At 43.1% G+C, this 18,763-nt stretch overlaps 1 protein-coding gene across 1 annotated transcript in view; it reads left to right on the top strand.

The window, feature by feature from the left end:
* Positions 1-14,471: 14,471 nt before the first annotated feature.
* The window catches only part of LOC137341868 (semaphorin-3E-like), a 216,037-nt gene continuing 211,745 nt past the window's right edge, over positions 14,472-18,763 (top strand). Inside the window, exon 1 of the mRNA XM_068005378.1 lies at positions 14,472-14,674. Coding sequence (XP_067861479.1) covers positions 14,560-14,674 — 115 coding nt within the window. The 5' untranslated portion in view covers positions 14,472-14,559. The remainder of the gene's footprint in view (positions 14,675-18,763) is intronic.

Here is an 18,763-nt window from a genome sequence, read left to right as displayed (position 1 = left end):
CCCGACCCTCCGCGATCTCCCCCCTGATCCGCAATCTCCCCGCGATCTCCCCCCGACCCCCTGCGATCTCCCCCCGATCCGCGATCTCCCCCCTGACCCTCCGCGATCTCCCCCCGATCCACGATCTCCCCCCGACCCCCCGCGATCTCCCCCCTGACCCTCCGCGATCTCCCCCGACCCTCCACGATCTCCCCCCTGATCCATGATCTCCCCTACGACCCTCCGCGATCTCCCCCCCCGACCCTCCGCGATCTCTCCCCCGAGATCACCCCCCCGACCCCCCGCGATCTCCCCCCCGCGATCTCCCCCCTGATCCGCGATCTCTCCCCCGAGATCACCCCCCCGACCCCCCGCGATCTCCCCCCCGCGATCTCCCCCCTGATCCGCGATCTCTCCCCCGAGATCACCCCTCCGACCCCCCGCGATCTCCCCCCCGCGATCTCCCCCCTGATCCGCGATCTCTCCCCCAAGATCACCCCCCCGACCCCCCGCGATCTCCCCCCTGATCCGCGATCTCTCCCCCGAGATCACCCCCCCGACCCCCCGCGATCTCCCCCCCGCGATCTCCCCCCTGATCCGCGATCTCCCCCCTGATCCGCGATCTCCCCCCTGACCCCCCGCGATCTCCCCCCCAACCCCCCGCGATCTCCCCCCTGATCCGCGATCTCCCCCCGACCCTCCGCGATCTCCCCCCAACCCCCCGCGATCTCCCCCGACCCTCCGCGATCTCCCCCCAACCCCCCGCGATCTCCCCCGACCCTCCGCGATCTCCCCCCGATCCATGATCTCCCCCCCGACCCTCCGTGATCTTCCCCCCCCGACCCTCCGCGATCTCCCCCCGACCCTCCGCGATCTCTCCCCCGAGATCACCCCCCCGACCCCCCGAGATCACCCCCCTGACCCCCCGCGATCTCCCCCCCGACCCCCCGCGATCTCCCCCCTGATCCGCGATCTCCCCCCGACCCTCCGCGATCTCCCCCCGACCCTCCGCGATCTCCCCCCTGATCCACGATCTCCCCCGGACCCTCCTCGATCTCCCCCCAACCCTCCGCGATCTCCCCCCTGATCCTCGATCTCCCCCCGACCCTCCGCGATCTCCCCCCGACCCTCCGCGATCTCCCCCCGACCCTCCTCGATCTCCCCCCGACCCTCCGCGATCTCCCCCCGACCCTCCGCGATCTCCCCCCGATGACCCATGATCTCTTCCTCCCTCCTCTCCCCAGCTGACAGCCTGCAACTCAATCTGACTGGCTGCCGGCTGGGAAAGGGAGAAAATTTTTTTTAATGAGATCCTGCCGTTAAATTTGGCAGGGCCTCCGCGTTACCAGCATTTCCAGGTCGCTACGAACCCTCCCACCCCCCACTCCCTCCCCACCTCCCCATAAATATCAGGGCCATGATACCTGAAGTTGGGGGGTGGAGCAGGGAAAGCAGGGTCTGTGAAAGCTAGGATTGAATAGAGAAGTTGTGGGGATGGATAGATATGGTCAAGTTTCATTTGATTATCTTTAGGAATGACTATTTATGCAGAGCTTTCAACAGAAGATAAAATAAGTTTATAAGGATATGTACAAGGTTGCAAGGAAATTTGATAGAGGTGTTCAAAATCATGAAGGGTCTAGCCAGAGTGGATAGAGAGAAACTATTCCCATTGGCGGAAGGGTCAAGAACCAGAGGGCATAGATTTAAGGTGATTGGCAAAAGAACCCAAGGTGACATGAGGAAATTTTTTTTTACACATCGAGTGGTTAGGATCTGGAATGCGCTGCCTGAGGGGGTGGTGGAGACAGATTCAATCATGGCCTTCAAAAGGGAACTGGATAAGTACTTGAAAGGAAAAAATTGCAGGGCTACGGGGATAGGGCGGGGAAGTGGGACTAGCTGGATTGCTCTTGCATAGAGCCAGCGCCGACTCAATGGGCCAAATGGCCTCCTTCAATGCTGTAACCTTTCTATGATTCTATGTACAGGTCATTTGGGTCATGTAATTCCTCCTTCCATAGAAATGTATGGTCCCATGATCATAGAATTCTTCCCTTTTGAAAGTTACTATTGAATCTGCTTACATCACCCTTTCAGGCAGTGCATTCCAAATCATAACAACTCACTGCGTAAAAAACGTTCTCCTCATCGCCCCTCTCGTTCTTTTGCCAATTATCTTAAATCTATGTCCTCTGTGACCCTCCTGGCAGTGGAAACAGTTTCTCCTTATTAACTCTATCAAAACCTTCATGATTTTGAACAGTTCTATTAAATCTCCCCTTAACTTTCTCTGCTCTAAGGAGAACATTCCCAGCTTCTCTACTCTCTCCACATAACTGAAGACCCTCATCCCTGGTATAATTTTAGTAAATCTCTACATCCCCTCCACGGCCTTGACATCCTTCCTAAAGTGTGGTGCTTAGATTTGGACACAATAATGCAGCTGAGGCCAAACCAGTAATCACAGTGTTCAACTGCCCCTTGAAGGATTCCAAGGATTTTGCCCCCTGTCCAGAAGGCTATTCTCAGTGTTAATCATTCTTTATGTTAATATCAGTCCAGAATTTGGTTTTTACCAATTTGTGCCTATGCTTCCTTGTCCTACAATTGTTGTTTCACTTGAAATAATGCTCTTGATTAATCATTTCAATTCCAGTTAGTATCATATACCTCTTTAAGGTACCCTTTAATTCAGGTGTATTCAAGGCTGAAGAGACTGGATTGTTCTAAAACTTGTTCATAACTCAATTCTCGGAGAGAGGGAATCAGTCTTGTGGCCCTTCTCTACACCACTTTCATGGCTTGGATGTTCCCTTGTGTTTCACTGACTAGAACAGCCTGTTTGAAAGAGCTGTCCAATTAGTCCCACTCCCCTGCTCTTTCCCCATGGCCCTGCAAGTTTTTCCTTTTCAAGTATATATCCAATTCCCTTTGGAAAGTTACAATGGAATCTGCTTCCACCACCCTTTCAGGTGTCGAGCCTACTCTCATTCCCCAATATCTTCGGGCCTCTACTCTAGACTGTTCAACACCGTACATTGAGTAAGGATTCCTCTGTCTTTTCTTGGAATGTGTAATACCTTGCACTATCTGTTTTGAATTTCTTCTACCAATAGATCAGACAGAGTTCATGATAGGGTAGATTGTAAACGACCTGTGTAATTAGCTGAATGACTGTTCCATGTTTTCTTATATTCTTATTAACAGTGACAGTACCAAAATTAGTTCTAATAGATTCCATATAAAACCAAATAATCAGATGTCTACTGGTACAAAATTTACATTTCTTTTGAATTTACAGTACAATGATAGCAACCAGGTCAATATTAAAGTGGAGAGTGTTCATTTAGATTGAATTTTTATGTTATTACATCACTTTTTCCCTTAGATTTGTTCTGGTCTACAAAATAAGTAATTTGCATTATGCTAGAATAAATAAATCTCTTTGGAGACTCAAACCAAAGCTTAAAATCAGCCCTTGTGTTTAATATCATTTGGCCCAAGAACTGATTAGACACAGCCCTAGATATAAAACTGGAGGGTTACGTTCTGTCTGGGACAGGTCATCCTGACCTTAAATGAATTCAGCCTGAGTGGGTATGACAACATAAGTACCTAAACTACTATTACCACTCCATAATGCAGTTATAATACGCAGTAGAGTGACAGTGAAACTGAACTTCACAGCTGTCAATCAATGAACATTCCTTCAGATCAGAACCCACACGCAAAGTAGGAGGGTCTTAAATGCAGAACGAGGTCAAAAATTGAGATTTAAATCTGGGCAATGAGCTGAAGAAACCTCATGATTAGGGATTAAAACTTTGAAGAACATCTAAAAACACTGATAACAAGAACAAAGTGAAAAACTAAGATGCAAATTTAATGATTTAGTACTCCTGGCAGTGATATTACATATCCTGATTGTATATCAGGAACTGAGGCACACTAAATATTAAAATTAATGGGCAGAAAATCATATGAGTCACAAATCGGGCACACTGACCGCTCGAATTCCTGTGATACATGCCTGTTATTTGCCAAGAGTGCTAAATCATAAAATTGACCCTAAATTACCAATATTATTTTCACTGAACTCTTTCTCACTATCTAATATATATATTTTGATATAAATATATCAAAGTCTTGCATCTAGCATGCATCTGTCACACTTCAGACTGTCAAAAGTACCAGATGAGAAGAATTATCTGATCAAAGCTGTGCACTGGAAAAATTCAAGTCCCAGCCCCATCCACTGTTATGTTCTTTGTCTTCAACTGATCTGAGGTAGAAGTGAGTTACCCAATTCTAGGGTCTGCTCGTGTGTGTCTATACACATATAAGCCTGGATTTCTACTCCCGGGCAGGAACGTGCCCATCTGGGAGCGGCAGCAGGCAGACTCTGCCAATTTTAATGGCCGGGCCTCATCTTGCTGACTTTCTGACTAAAGCTGCCTGGCCGTTAAAATCGTGCTGGTTGGAGGGAACTACCGGGGACCAGAAGGAACGGTCCTTGACGCTAAGGTAAGTGGATAGGCGGGTGGTAAATCCAGTCGGGGAGGGAATCCTGGACCAGGGGAGGACCACGTTTTCTTTGTGGGACCCGGAGGAGTAATCCTGCTCCTCCTGGCCCACAAGGAAACTAAAAAAAATAAATAACTTACCTTACTTGTCATCCTCTAGCGCTGGCTCCTGTTCCCAGCAGGTTTGGCCTGGCAGGAAAACCATCACTGCTACCCCGCTCAGGCCTCAGGTTAAAATCACAGATCAGGCCCTGATGACGTTATCAGAGCCTGATGTGCATATTTAAAGAGGACCCCGCCAGTTTGGGGTGTCCTTGCTGCCTGCAATTAAAAATTGCATTTGGTCAGAACGGGTTAGAGAGTGGGTAAGTCCCCCGCTCCATTTGAACTTTCTGCCAGATGGGGGGAGTTAACATCTAGCCCATAATGTTCACTGGGACGTCTTGATAAGTTTTGCGAATTGCAGGTATAACAGATTTTCTTTCCTTCAGTGTTGCTGAAATTTATTTTGACCCTTCCTCTTTTATTTAAACAATCCCTCACGTGCATCATCAACAACAACAACGTGCATTTATATAGCACCTTTAATGTAGTAAAACAATCCAAGGCACTTAGGGAATGGAAAGGGAGACTTGTCCCACGACTTACCTTGTTTTCAGTGGGGATAACTCAGCCATTCTTCTGTGCCTCTTACTGAATATGTAACTGAGATTATAAAACCTGAGTGGGGAATTCTGAGTAAGAATTTATGATTTGTGGTAGTGCTTCACAACTAACCTAAACAGTATTTTCAAAACTGAGGGTAGAACTTCTGAACAGCGAAAATCCCATAGGACCATGTGACATGCCTGTACTACATTCCTGTGTGCCCTATATTTGCTCAGGTGTTAACTCATTTAAAATATAAAAGTGAACACCTGTGTAAATTTAGTGTGTATGAGTGCGTTGCACATTTGTATATGAACTTCACCGATCAGAAGTTCTACCCTCATAGAAAAACTAAGTTTAATATCATTTTCAATCTACAAGATGTGATGAGAGGAATTTTGTGGGTATTATTCAGTAGCAGAAAGTTAAAATGGCTCCTCTCCCCAGGGTCTAATAACGTGAATGAACTACACACATTTTCTAACACCAGTAGCTCTGCTCAGCTGGGCAAAATCATAACTAACCAGACTGTTAAGTGACCTTTCACCTTGTCTGCAATTATAGCCAGGTTCCAGTATAGATATTTAATGGGTAACATTGAGCACTAGCTCATTAATATAGAAATTAAAACAACCAAGTTAATCTACCAAGGGACAATATAGTTGTTCCAGCTGCCCTGCCCTACGTGCCCCTGTCAGAGTGTCATGTATTTACAGCCACCTCTTTGCCCTTTTGTGACTACTCAACAGGTTTGTTTTTTTTAGCACGGTCACTTAGAGCAGCCTGTAATTATTCATGATCCAGTAAATCGTCCATCACTCTTTTTGACAAGGCTTTCTGGTTTATCGTTTTTGCAGAAAGTGATCTTTTTCAGCTGCTTATAATGGGATACCATTCAAATTCTTGTGTGTGTATAACTTATCTGAATTTTTACAGTTTTGCCAGTGCTCCTGGAATGTAACACAAGAACCCAATGCCTACTCTAGTTAAACTTTCTAAAACTTATAGTCTATTATGATAACTAATTCAATTGCTATGAAGCCCAAGTTGTGCCTGAAAACTCTTTAGGAGAAAAAATCTGAAGGAGCAGGAGCAACTCAGAGGAGGCAAGCAAAGACTGGCTTTGTTATATAAGTAGCACAGTGGTGACACATACTGCAACTTTACTACGCTGTTCTACAATAAGGCAAGACATGGGCTCATATCCATAACTGCCAACAGAATAAAGTTCTAAAGTGAAATATGCTACATTTGGGAGAATCTGAATGGAGGTCAGGCACCAGCCATGGGGACATGTCGGGGTGAAGGTGGGGGGGGGGGGAAGAAAAAACACAAAAGATAAATAGATGGTGGAATCATTTCATTTTCTTTTACTCCTTTTATTCTTCTTAATATTTTCTCTGCTGACTCTTTCTCTCTTCCCCAATCCTTCTCAGCCGCTTTCCATTTCCATGCACCTTTCCGTTTTCCTTTCCAGCGATTTTCCCCATTTTTTTCTCCATTTTCCTTTTCCATACTTTCTTCTTTTCAAAACTTAATTTTCCCTTTTCCTGCATTTACGTCCAATCAACATCCACGTGCACTTTGTATCACTGTACTGCCTGCCGGAGTTAATGGCTGTTTGCAGTTTAGTCTCTGCTCATGTAGTAATGGAGGTTGATGTGCATATGTTCAGCTCTGCGTAGGAACTAAAAGACACATACGTGCCTATTGTTTGACAAGCCTGTGACATCAATTTCCAAGGTTCTCGGTAATGCAAATTAGTGGCAAACATCACTTCAATATACCACTCACAGCAACCCGTGCCAATCTGAATGAATCTTTACTCCAGTTCATTCAGATGGTCCACGTTGAAAGGAAATTCTGGGATAAAAAATGTACCAACTGAGAGCTTCAGAGTACAATCCCAGGAATTACAGGAGAATTGGCAAATATAATAATTGCAACTAAATATAAAATGCATCTCCAATTTTTGAGCATGTTAAGAGCTAATTTCAAACTAATTTCACATTTCTTGTTGGGGGTAGTTTCTTAAAGCTGCAATGCCCCATCAATAAACATACCCAATTTTAAAGTTAGTTTGGTCATCAAAGATTGTGTTTGTAACATGAGTCACTGTTGAGTCATTATTTCATCAGTCCTTAAGCTTATGTTGACAATGTTGCTGACACTTGTTCCTGGGTTTGTGATGAGTAGGAATTATAATTCTTGGAACATTCTCTTTGCCTTTTGGGTTCATAGCACAGTTTCCAAAAACTTCTATGCAAGTATGAGATATCAATCTCAAACTAAAACAAATGAATGGGGATGGAATTGGTCTTCAGCGATAGCGTAAAACAGATGATAGTGAATCAGGAGCCCGTTTTACGCCTCAATCCAATCTTCTTTTCCATTGACTTCAATGTCATCAACATCCAAACAGTCGACTGAATATTCTGATGGAAAAATGTTTAACTGTGTCAATTAAGAATGACAGTATATATTTCTTCTGAGAAAAGTCTGTTGTTTAAAAATATTTCTGATACAAAAATAATTAGAATTTCATAAAGCCTGACACTTTCATCATAGAGCTGCTTTTGAATGCATTAACACTGAAGTTATTGTAAGCTCCAGACCATGTGGGTCCCCTTTTTGGAGACCCATTCTACCCAATTCTCCTTACCTGTAACAGCCCACTGTCCCTCCAGACCTAGGACGGCCTATTCTGGCAGAGAGCAGGGAGGCAGTAACTCCTCACTGTCCACCCAAACACTACTAAGAACGTCAAGTTGCCTGTCTACTACTCGCACCCAATGTCTAAAACAACCTGCCTCTGCCCACTGGGATTCCAGCAGACTACCAAAAAAAGACACCATCTCTTTGTGTAGTCCTATCCAACTTACACATCTGCTCAAGTTCCTATCTGTATGAGCCCATGGGTGTTATGTGACCTTACAGGTAGCATAATATATCTAGTTAACTCAAGTTAACTAAATTTAGTTTTTTAAATGTTAAAAGAACACATCTGATTCTGTGGGATGGATAAAAAGAATGAAAGAGATGGTTTCGTCAAATGAACTTTTCCCCCTTTCCTTCTTTGATCCCTCAGTGGCTGATACTTGAGTCACTGCTGACCGTTATACTGCTAAATAAATAGGTCCTTCATATGGTTGTTATAACAAAAGGCCTGAGGGTAAAGGAAGCAAAGCTGTTTTGTTATTTATTGTATTCTTTGAATAAACTCAACTATTCAAACCATATTATATTATTCATTATGGTGCAGAAAAGTGGCTGCAGTTTTCAAAGTGCTACTTAAGTGTTAACATCCGGTTCTGTGGAGTATGCAAAGCAATAACAGTTCTGTGAACTGGTTACATGCCACTAAAAACCAGAGGCACAGGGCTGCTTAGTAAGCTCTGAACAGCACAAGTAGGGTGAACATTTGGCTTTAATTGGATTTAGGTCACCCAAAGGTGTAAGGCCCCATCTCAATCGATTTGCTTTTCCCAAGCTGAAGTTCAGACCAGCAGCTACCTGAAGAAATCTTTGCTTTCTAAATTCAAAACCTGGTCTGTGCTGGTATACTTTAACTATATAAATAGTGAATTTAGCCACATTGTTGCTCATGGTCCACAGGGTGTGAGGGCAGTAGTGGTCAGGAGGTTAGCAGGAAGGCTTGGATAGTGTGGGGTCTGTGCATAAAGTCAATCTGGGAGTGGAAAGGGAGCAACAGCAGGCAGTATATGTGTCACAATGCCTCAGACTGAGGGGGGAACTAAAGCCAGAGAGAAGGAGGAGAGAGAGAGAGTGAGCAAGAGGGCCTAGGCAGAGCACAACATTGAGATTCATTATAGAGTAGTGATAGGCGTTCACTATTATAATCTACATATTTAATAGCAGCTGGGATGCTGGGAGCTCTCATGGTGACTGAATCACACAGAATTTTTCTTAGTACAATGTCATTTAATCACAGACACCAATCACAAACAATAAAAACAATGAACTACTCAGGAAGATCAGACACGAGCCTACACTGAACCAATAAGAAAGCACCAGAAACACAGATACAGGCAATTAATTCTGAAATAGTACTTAACTTCAGTTCGCCCCAATAGGTGAACTTTGTTATTTCTTGCCTGTGCCACAAGATGGAGCCTCTTACACTAGCTGAGTATTCCATGTCAGATAAAGAAAAAAATACCAGAAATATTCCACCTTGAAAAGTGTGCTGTCCATTGGCCAGTCTCCACTGGCGTAGACCATGATTAAAGAAAAGTCTTTGGTCCAGGATGTCCCACCTGTGTGGTTCGATGAGAAAGTGTGACAGTGATAAAGCAGCAAAGTGTGAGACTGACATGGGCATATAAGATATTAATTACCGATTAGTGATCAAGTTTTTGTGGATGTCGTTCACAAAAATGAAGGTTTCATAAAGGCAAGGTCAGGTCCTAATTCTGTTACCTCTGGTGTGACCTTGTTAAACCTGGAAAGGAACATGGAGGCATCCCTCCTTATATAACTAGAAATTGGATACAGGCCATTCCCTTCCCCTAATCAATTGCTGCATGGATAGTAAAATGAAAACATATTTGACCATTAGGGTTTCAGGAATAAAATTACTCCATAACTTTATACTATAATTTCACTGACATTAAGAAGTGTTGTATACATTGCCAGTGTTTGGACCTGTATATCACAGTCTTAAAAATGTAGGTCTTGGATTCTCAGGACCTAAATTTTGGATCCCCTGAAGCCAAACACAGTTAGAATTTATCTGACTGGCATAGTTTCCAGAGTTAATCTGGCAACAAGCAACAGTTTGTAATCTAATAGTTACCCAAAGTCCTTAAACTGCTCTAATACAGTCCATCCCCATGCATATGTGTGTGGCTAGAGAAAGACAAGTTTAGGTGTTACAATAACTTCCACTTTCACTCCAAAACAAAATAAAATTCCCAGTTCTGTCAGCAAATATACTGGGTACCATAGACAATTGAAACGCTTGCCCATTATCACTCCTGGAACAAGCAAATTCAGTAAGATTAAAGTATTGCCCGCCTCCACTACCTGCTCCAATTCCTACTAGTCACAGTCCTGAAGAATTGTCAGGTACATGACACTGAGAACCTTGCATCTACAGATAATATTTTTGGAAAAAAAATTCTTGGGTATTTGTTGTCATCTATTTTGAACCTATAAAAATGTCCAGAGCCAAACTGTGTTTGGCTTCAGGGGATCTAAAATTTAGGTTCTGAGAATCCAAGGCCTACATTTTCAAGACTGTGGTATACAGGTCCAAACATTGGCACGGCATACTACACTTAAAAATGCTCTTGCAACTGAGTCAGAAGGTTGTGGATTCAAGCCCCACTCTACGATGTGAGTGTGTAATTCGAGCTGACACCTCAGTCCAGTACTGAGGGAGTGCTGCATTGTTAGAGCCACCGTGCTACATATTCTGTGGTTTTACAGAGCTAAAACACAGAAATTGTCTATAGTGGTAAAGAAACTCATATGAGAGTCATGCAGAGACTGTGGGAGATATAGAAAAGAGAAGAGACAGAACGAAGGAGAGAAATATTAAACTGTATGCTTTTTTTGTGAAACTTTATGGAATGTGAAAATGAGTAAACAAACATTCGATTATGTTTTTTATGATCTGCAATGTATTTTGGCTCCATATAATAGTCTAAATTACATGTGGTTGATATCTTTAAACACTATCCGTGTATTTCATAAAATACTTGCAATTATATAGCGCCTTATTATGTCAAAACATCTCAAAGCACACTTCAGACAATGAATTGCTTTTGGAGTGTATTGGCTATGGGCAAATGTAGCAGCCATTCTGTGCTAGGAGCATTCCAGAAACAGCAATGATAAGTAGTTAATCTGCTTTTTGGTGGTGTTGGTTGAGAGGGGAATGTTGTCCAGGCCACCACTGTTCTTCTTCGAGTTCATATCCACCTGGACCAGCAATCAGGTTTAACAAGGACAGAACCTCTTTCATAGCACTGCACTGGAGTGTCAACCTAGGTTATAAACTCAAACCCTGGCATGGAACTGAAACCCACAATCTTCTGAATCCAGAAATGAAAGGGCTACCAACTTAGCAAAGTGGACACACCTTTCTAAAATCAAAGGAATCTCAATTCTCTCCTCCCTGTTCATGAAGTGAAAATGTGTGACCATGTTTCTTTTTGTAAACAATTTTACAACACCAAGTTATAGTCCAGCAATTTTATTTTAAATTCACAAGCTTTCGGAGGCTTCCTCCTTCGTCAGGTGAACATCGTTCACCTGACGAAGGAGGAAGCCTCCGAAAGCTTGTGAATTTAAAATAAAATTGCTGGACTATAACTTGGTGTTGTAAAATTGTTTACAATTGTCAACCCCAGTCCATCACCGGCATCTCCACATCATGTTTCTTTTTGCCAGAGGAAGTTTTTTCCAGTGCCTCAGCTCTACCTTTGCCCTTGCTGTGAAGACCTTTTGTTCTGGATTACCTTCATTCCTGTCAGCCTTTCGAGTTCATTAAGCTGCTTCTTGCAGTTCTCGACTACCCTCTAATTTTTTTTAACCAGCTTAACTTAGACATGTCAATGAATTTGCTGTAGGATTTTTCAGCCAGGATTTGATTTATTTTTTCCTTTCAAAAAATTCTCTCACTAAAATATGAAATGTTTTTGGACTGTACTGAAGGGCCCCCACCAGAGGGGTCCAGGCAGTGGAACCTTTGTTCCGAACACCAATGGTTTGCTCTGGTTGCGGCATGACTTTGACTGTGGTGTTCTTCGCGTCTGTGCTCGGGTTCCTGACAGGAGTCATGAACCAGGTGTTCAGAAGCTAGCCCTTGTTCCCATGGTATCCTCCAACCTGATGGTCTGGGTAGGAGAGAGGAGAGATTGAAGGCTGGCAAAGGACAAAGGCATCGTGACAACTGCCAGGAAACCGGCATAGACCTGCATTATCTGCTGCCTGTGGTCACACACCAACTGCACATTCATGGAGGGGAAGCTGTTCCTGTTCAGGAATACTCTGAGGTCGTCACACGGAGCACACAGGGCAATGTGTGTGCAGTCAATTATTCCTTGGACTTCTGGGAAGCCAGCAAATCGGGCGGATCCCACATGTCTCTCCTGTTGTTTTCCATGTGGAAGGTGAGGAGATTGTTTCTCTTGTTGAAGAGTGCATCTGTAACCTGCCTTATGCAGCAAATGCACTGCAAATTGACTTATATTGCTGATGTTACCTGTTACAGCCTGGAATGACCCTGAGGTGTGGAAATTGAGGGTCATGGTGACCACAGACATGCCCTGGGCTCTAGATGTTGCTACAACAGGTGACTTAGCTCAGTCACAGCCTCCCTGGTGGAGCAGAGGTCCCAGACACACTGCTCCTCACTTTAGTTGAGGTAGGAGATCCTGTTGCAGAAGACCCGTGAGCTGTAAGGCCTCCTGCGCCCTCTTGTGATACAGTTGCAGGTTTTCACTGTCTTGCTTGCTGCTGCTCCTCCTCCTCATCCTGCACAGCCCCAGAGCCAGACCCTGCAAAACATCCACTTTACCACAATAAATAGCTGAAGCCCTCGCAGAGACAAAGTACTAAAGCTGCAAAAAGTCACTTTCCAGAACTTTTCCACAAAAATATTTTAACTATGGAAGCCAAAAAAAATCTCCTCCAAGCCCACTAGCAATCTGAAACGTCTAACCAGAGACTTGCCTGAGTGCAGCTGAGGATCCCTTTAAATAGCATTGATGTGGCCTGCTTGTTGGCGCCAAGAATCACTGGGCGAGGCCTAGGAACCTGCGAATCCGGCATTCCCACAATCCAATTTCACAAAAGGGCCCGTCAACAGGCCAAGGACCCTTATGTATACATTTCAATTGCCTCAGCGCTCTTTTCAGGAGGCCACCCGGGATGACTAAAAGTCGCCTGGACCGATGTGGCAAACACTGAACTTCCAGGGAAGGTCGGGTACTCGTTTTGCGTCCCGACATCAATTCCACCTTAGCCAGCGTCAGAGTCAAGCCAATTCTCATCCTCTACTGCCCACAAGCACAGAGCTCTGGTTAGTGGTCAGAAGTCTGGCTGATTTTTACCTTCACTAGCCCAAAAACACTGAAGCCAATAGTAGCCTTACCATTGCCCTGGCACAGAGCACGGCTCAACCTACGATTTCCAGGTCTGCGGTCAGTATAATACCATATGGTGCATTTATCACTAAGCACTGCATGGTCCGTTACAGTTACCCACCAGCACATCAGGGAGCAGAACAGATTTCTCATTTTAAAGTAAGTGTACAACTAGCCAACACCCTCACATTCCACCTTCTGCATTCCACCAGCCCCGAATTCTAAAAGCCCTCTGCATAGCAATTTGCATATTTAAATATGGCGATCAGCGCCAGGGTGAAAGACATTTAAAACAACAGATAGGAGAAAAGTATCCTCCAGTACGACTGATACCGAAACTGATAAGAATCAACCGTCAGCGAGAATAGATTTAAATGCTCATGTTTCTGTACAGTAAGAAATTTCACAAAGCTGCTTGGGATAACTAAAGGGCAGCTGAATTCTATTTGGCAAGGTTTTATCGAAAAAAGTCTTCATTGATTCGAAGCTGAACGATGCAGATAAACAAAATAGATACTCCAGCTTTAAGCAGGCTTGATATTTACGATGTGCTGTATGATTAACTGAGGTTTTTTCCCAAGCAAATGCAAGTGTTGGTTACAAAATATTGTCCCATTCAAAGCATTTTTGGTTTCCCAGTCAAAAAAAAATTATGCACTTTTAAAAACTTACGAGTGTATCCCCCCCCCTCAAAAAAAATGTTTAATTACAAATCATTAAAAACAGATTTGATATTCAAAGTAAGTGCTCTTTAAATATGCTACGAGGAGCTCAAGCTAATCTTTTTTTTATTCATTGACCCATAAATGTATCTTGGCTTTCTTCCACGTAACACCAGGGGGCTTGGATCTAGAAGAGAATAGGGAGGATCAGTGATCGGCACGTGGACTGCAATGATTTCTGTGGAGCAAAACTTCATCCTTTACTGAGCTCCAGCATTCTGCACAGCAGACTGCAAGCGCTGATCCCTGCTGGGTGGAACCACGGAAAAGAAGGACTTCTTGCTTCTAATTAGGAGAGGTGAAAGGTGAATTGAAACTCACTGCTTGGCGAGGCTAAGTCCTGGAAAGTGGAAGGATTTGGGAAAACACCAGGGACGAGCTGTTAAGCTTGTAGAAGAGCCTGACAACAGAGGATTAAATAAAAAAAGGACTGGTCATTGCTGACAAGAGGATACAGTGTCATTCAGACAGCTTAGGGAGAAGAGTGTGTGAGAGAAGGAGAGAGAGAGAGAAAATTAAACTAGACTTCACTTTGAGAAGGAAGAAGCGAGAGACAGGATCTTCAACAGCATGTCACTGGCTGACACTGCTCTGGCCAAAGTGTTGCTTCTATTTGCCCTGAGCGTACGATATTCCAGCTGTTCTGGGGGTCCCAGCCATCCAAGACTGCGCCTATCACACAAAGGTAAGTGCAAGTGTACTGTCAACATCAGGAACCAGCTGGTTTAATGCAGAAAAACAACAAACTAAACTAATACTTCTATTCTGAATATAAGTCTCATATACATTCTGTTTGCTGACAAGTTAAGCAGTTACTTTATTTTGCCTCTAATATTTGCCAATTGTTATAAGATTGTTACAGGAAACATTTGTAAAAGAGTCGGAATGGATATTGTCAAGATTGTCCAACCAGTGAAAAAGCAATGCATCAAATTTCACCAGTTAAAGACATTTATTTAATCTTATGAGTGGAAGGGAATTTTAATCTTTGCTTTAAGCACACATTTGGACTTATTGAGCGTAGGCATTTTATAGGGTTACTAGTATCATATTTCTGTGAATCTGTACAGATCATGTTTGAAAACAAAAATGAACAGGTTAATCTATTGAATGTGTCCCAGCTGTCTTAAATATAATTTTCTTTAAACTGTTCAAATTGATATCTTGGAGCATTTTATTGATGTATGGAGTCACCACTGTAGAATTTCTCAGTGCTTGCAGTATTCCTTTTCTCCATTTTATGTATATATATATATATATATATTATATTATATAAAATTTGTATTATTTAGTGTCTTTGCAAAATAATCTTTTATGTTTATTAACACAAAAAGTGATCATATGAGGAAATATGGAGTTCAGTTTCAGTGCTGAGATAGTTAAATAATTATTGAAATATTGATGTATATAAACAATAATATAATTTTAACTTTGGGATATTAAAAGTGTAAGTTAAGAAGATGAGAAATAAACCAAAGTCAGAGTTCTCAGGAAAGTGACTTTCTGCTTCAACCTTTTTTTGTGGTGATTTCCTTACTCTTTTTAGCTCAAAGAATTTTCTACCCCTCCCCCTTTCACACATATAAACTTTTCAGTTGAGAGAAGAAGGTGATCCATTCTATACATATCCCAGTGGACAATATCATGCTTGATCGGTCAGAGAGCATGCTTTGACACAAGAAGAAACGTATTCACACCCATCACTCCATCTATTCCTCAGGCAAAGTGTGCAGACTGGCAAATATTCCCTTGAGGCACCAGAGTGCGGTTGTCAGCTGAGACTGGGGATTTAAACTCTGGTCTCCTCGCTGGAATTTCAATGTTTGCAGTTTTGCAGCAACTGAACAACTTGGGGATTCTTCAACTCTTCCACCCTCACAATTTCTCGTAATAGTGCGGGGGGTATGTTATCATTTGGACAGACAGCTGGTGGAACCGCCTGGGAGCTGCAGCAGGAGGCACGGGCCATTTCGAGGGCAGGGCATCAAAGAAACATAACTGGCAAGCTGCCCGCCCCAAACTGGTGTCCCGATGCAGCTCAATGGATTCAGCCCAGCGCCATATCGAACCGTCTGATTGGCAGCAAAGTTTGGCTGGGGGGGGGAGGGACAGGGTGACAACGGCCCAGATTATTTTTGTGGGGCCCGGATGAGCGCTCATGCTCTTCTGGCCCTACAGAAATTTTTTTTGATCTATCTGTAAGGGCCTTTGCTTCTTGTCCAACAATCTCTACTGAGGAGAGTGTTCACAGTGGGCGCTCTGCCCAGTGGGCTGTAAAAATGGCTCTGGGGTTTTATCCACATAACTGGACCCAGATTTAAATATATTCATGAGTCAGGCAGACATCTCAGCCACCTATTAAACCAGTGACAGGAAGATGGTGACTGGATGGAAAACCTGCTACCGCTTTGAGTTTAATGTCCGTAGCACCTGGTTTCTGTCGGGCGGAGGGAGTTAAGATTCCCCCTTATATCTTTAAATAGGTCTGAGTTTAAGGTATTGACTGTTTTTCATTGGAAAGGTTTACCTTCTCGAACAGGAGGCCTAAATCTTCAAAGATTCAAGATTAATCTGTTCCTTACAGGTGTAGTTTCTGTCTTGAGGTACTTTCACTTTTGGTGATTAACAGATGCTGCAGTGTGTGGCTATTGTTTACTGTCTGTAATTATCCTAATCCTGTTCACCATATAATGAAAACAGAAAATCCTGGCAATACACTTCAGGGGCTGGCCTATCATTCCCTTTCAGTGTTGATGATGGCCCCCTTCCTGAGACATTTATCTACGTTTATCTTTCAGATGCAAACTAGCCTGCCATGTCTTGGTAGTGTTTTCTGTTTATATTTCAGATTTGGATTTTTATGTCTCCTGTTTACCGTCGTCAATAATTACCACCGGGATTCTCCCGTAATCTCAGCGAGAGATTGAGGCCAACAAAAGGCTGTTGGGTACTAATCGGGGAATCCCTGCGGAAAATCTAACCCCATATCGTTACAGAGTCAGCAGATTGCTCGTATGCTGTATGCATTCGAAGCAACTTATTTCATTAACCCCTCGAGAACTGGATTCCCTGGCATTTCTTAGAAATAAATGTTTTCAGAGGGGAAAAGTCCTGAAATCCTCAACTGCAGCGATCATTCGCATCATGATTTTGGGCCAGTGAGCTTTTCAGACAATGTGAAGATTCTAACAATGGAATACATTGTTCTCATTACAATCTTTAAGCAATTTTCTGTAATTTGCTCCTTGCAAAAATAGTGTGCTGTAGTCTCCCAATACTTGATGTTATGAAGTAAAATATAGCATTTCATTAAATAAACAATGCGTTTTTATATTTTCAAGTTCACGAAATAAACTAAACACAAATCATATGATTAAAAATACTTTTTTTTATTACTATGGTCTTCAAAGACTTCAATAAACAAGATCACGCCACCATCATTTCTTTGCCTTTATCAGGTTAGTTCCAAAAATTCAGACGCTATATTTGTTAGGCCTCACAGCAGGAATGTAAATCGGTGGACTCTCTTAATTCTGTTTCGTGTAACTTAAACTTTCCCTATAGCTCTATCTGACATGTTAATATAACGATCTTCAAACCCCATAACGAGCTCATCACCAAAACTGCCTATTTCCACCTCCAAGATATCACCAACCTCATTCCCACCACTGTTAAAATCCTTATTCATGCCTTTCTTACCTGATACAATGCTCCCCTCACTGGACTCCAAAGCTTCATCCTACACAGAACTCCAACTCATCTAAAACTTTGCCCTTTGCATTCTACCCCATAATATATCCCACTCACTAATCACCCCTGTCGTTGCTGATCAACACTGGCTCCCCATCATTTCAAACTCCTTCCCTATTTCACCATGTCTCCAGCCCTATATCACAACTTACACCTTCCGTTCTTTGACTCTGGACCACTTTGCTCCCAAAGGTGGCAGAATCATCACCATCGTGTCCCTGTGCTCTGGAATTCTTTCCCTAAATTCCTCTGATTTACGACATCTTACCCCAGCTTCAAAGATCGAATCAAAACGTACCTCTTCCACCACACATTCAGTCTTTTCTCCTAATTCTTCTCCCAGTTCTTCCTCAGTGTCTGCTCTCCACCCCTTGTTAAGGGTCCCAATCTATATTGCTATGTTCAAGGTGCGAGTTTTTGTCGTGTACATATTTGTTATATTTGCGTGTCATTACATTATACCAGTCTGAGGCCAGTACCTATAGCAACGCAAGGTCATTGACCTGGGGTAAGCTAACAGGTACTGTGTCACTGAGCCCTGTGTATGTGAGGAAGTACAGATGCATAGAGCTCTGCTCACCAGCATTCGAATGGCAGTTCAATTCTAATGTTAATAGAGCCAGCTGTTAACATTAAAAACGTAAGTTAAAAAGGCGTAAACTTTGTTTTGCACTACCTCCAGTTATACTGGAGCTGGGAGAAAGCTCCCACATCTCTTTTCTAAGTGCAGTTCAGGGGACTTTGCACCCAAATTTCATTACACATTTTGTGTTACTGTGAAACCAAAATGACTGCATTGGTGCAAATGCATGTAATATAATCAATTTATTAAGCAAAATTGAAAGCAGGTTTTTTTTATTAGTGTGATGACATGACTATAATTGAAATAGGTTAAAAAAATAGTTTATAAATCATTCCAAGGCGTTCAGTGCCATCTTTGCAATTATTAACAATATAAGTAACCGTCGGCCTTAACATCTGTTGCTTCCTATTATTCTTCTCTCAAACAATGGCTGAGTATTGT

The sequence above is a fragment of the Heptranchias perlo genome, chromosome 24 (genome assembly GCF_035084215.1).
Source record: "Heptranchias perlo isolate sHepPer1 chromosome 24, sHepPer1.hap1, whole genome shotgun sequence".
In the NCBI taxonomy this organism is placed as follows: Eukaryota; Metazoa; Chordata; class Chondrichthyes; order Hexanchiformes; family Hexanchidae; genus Heptranchias; species Heptranchias perlo.
Note: the sequence above shows the minus strand (reverse complement) of the source record. Positions and strands in the feature narration are given on the sequence as shown.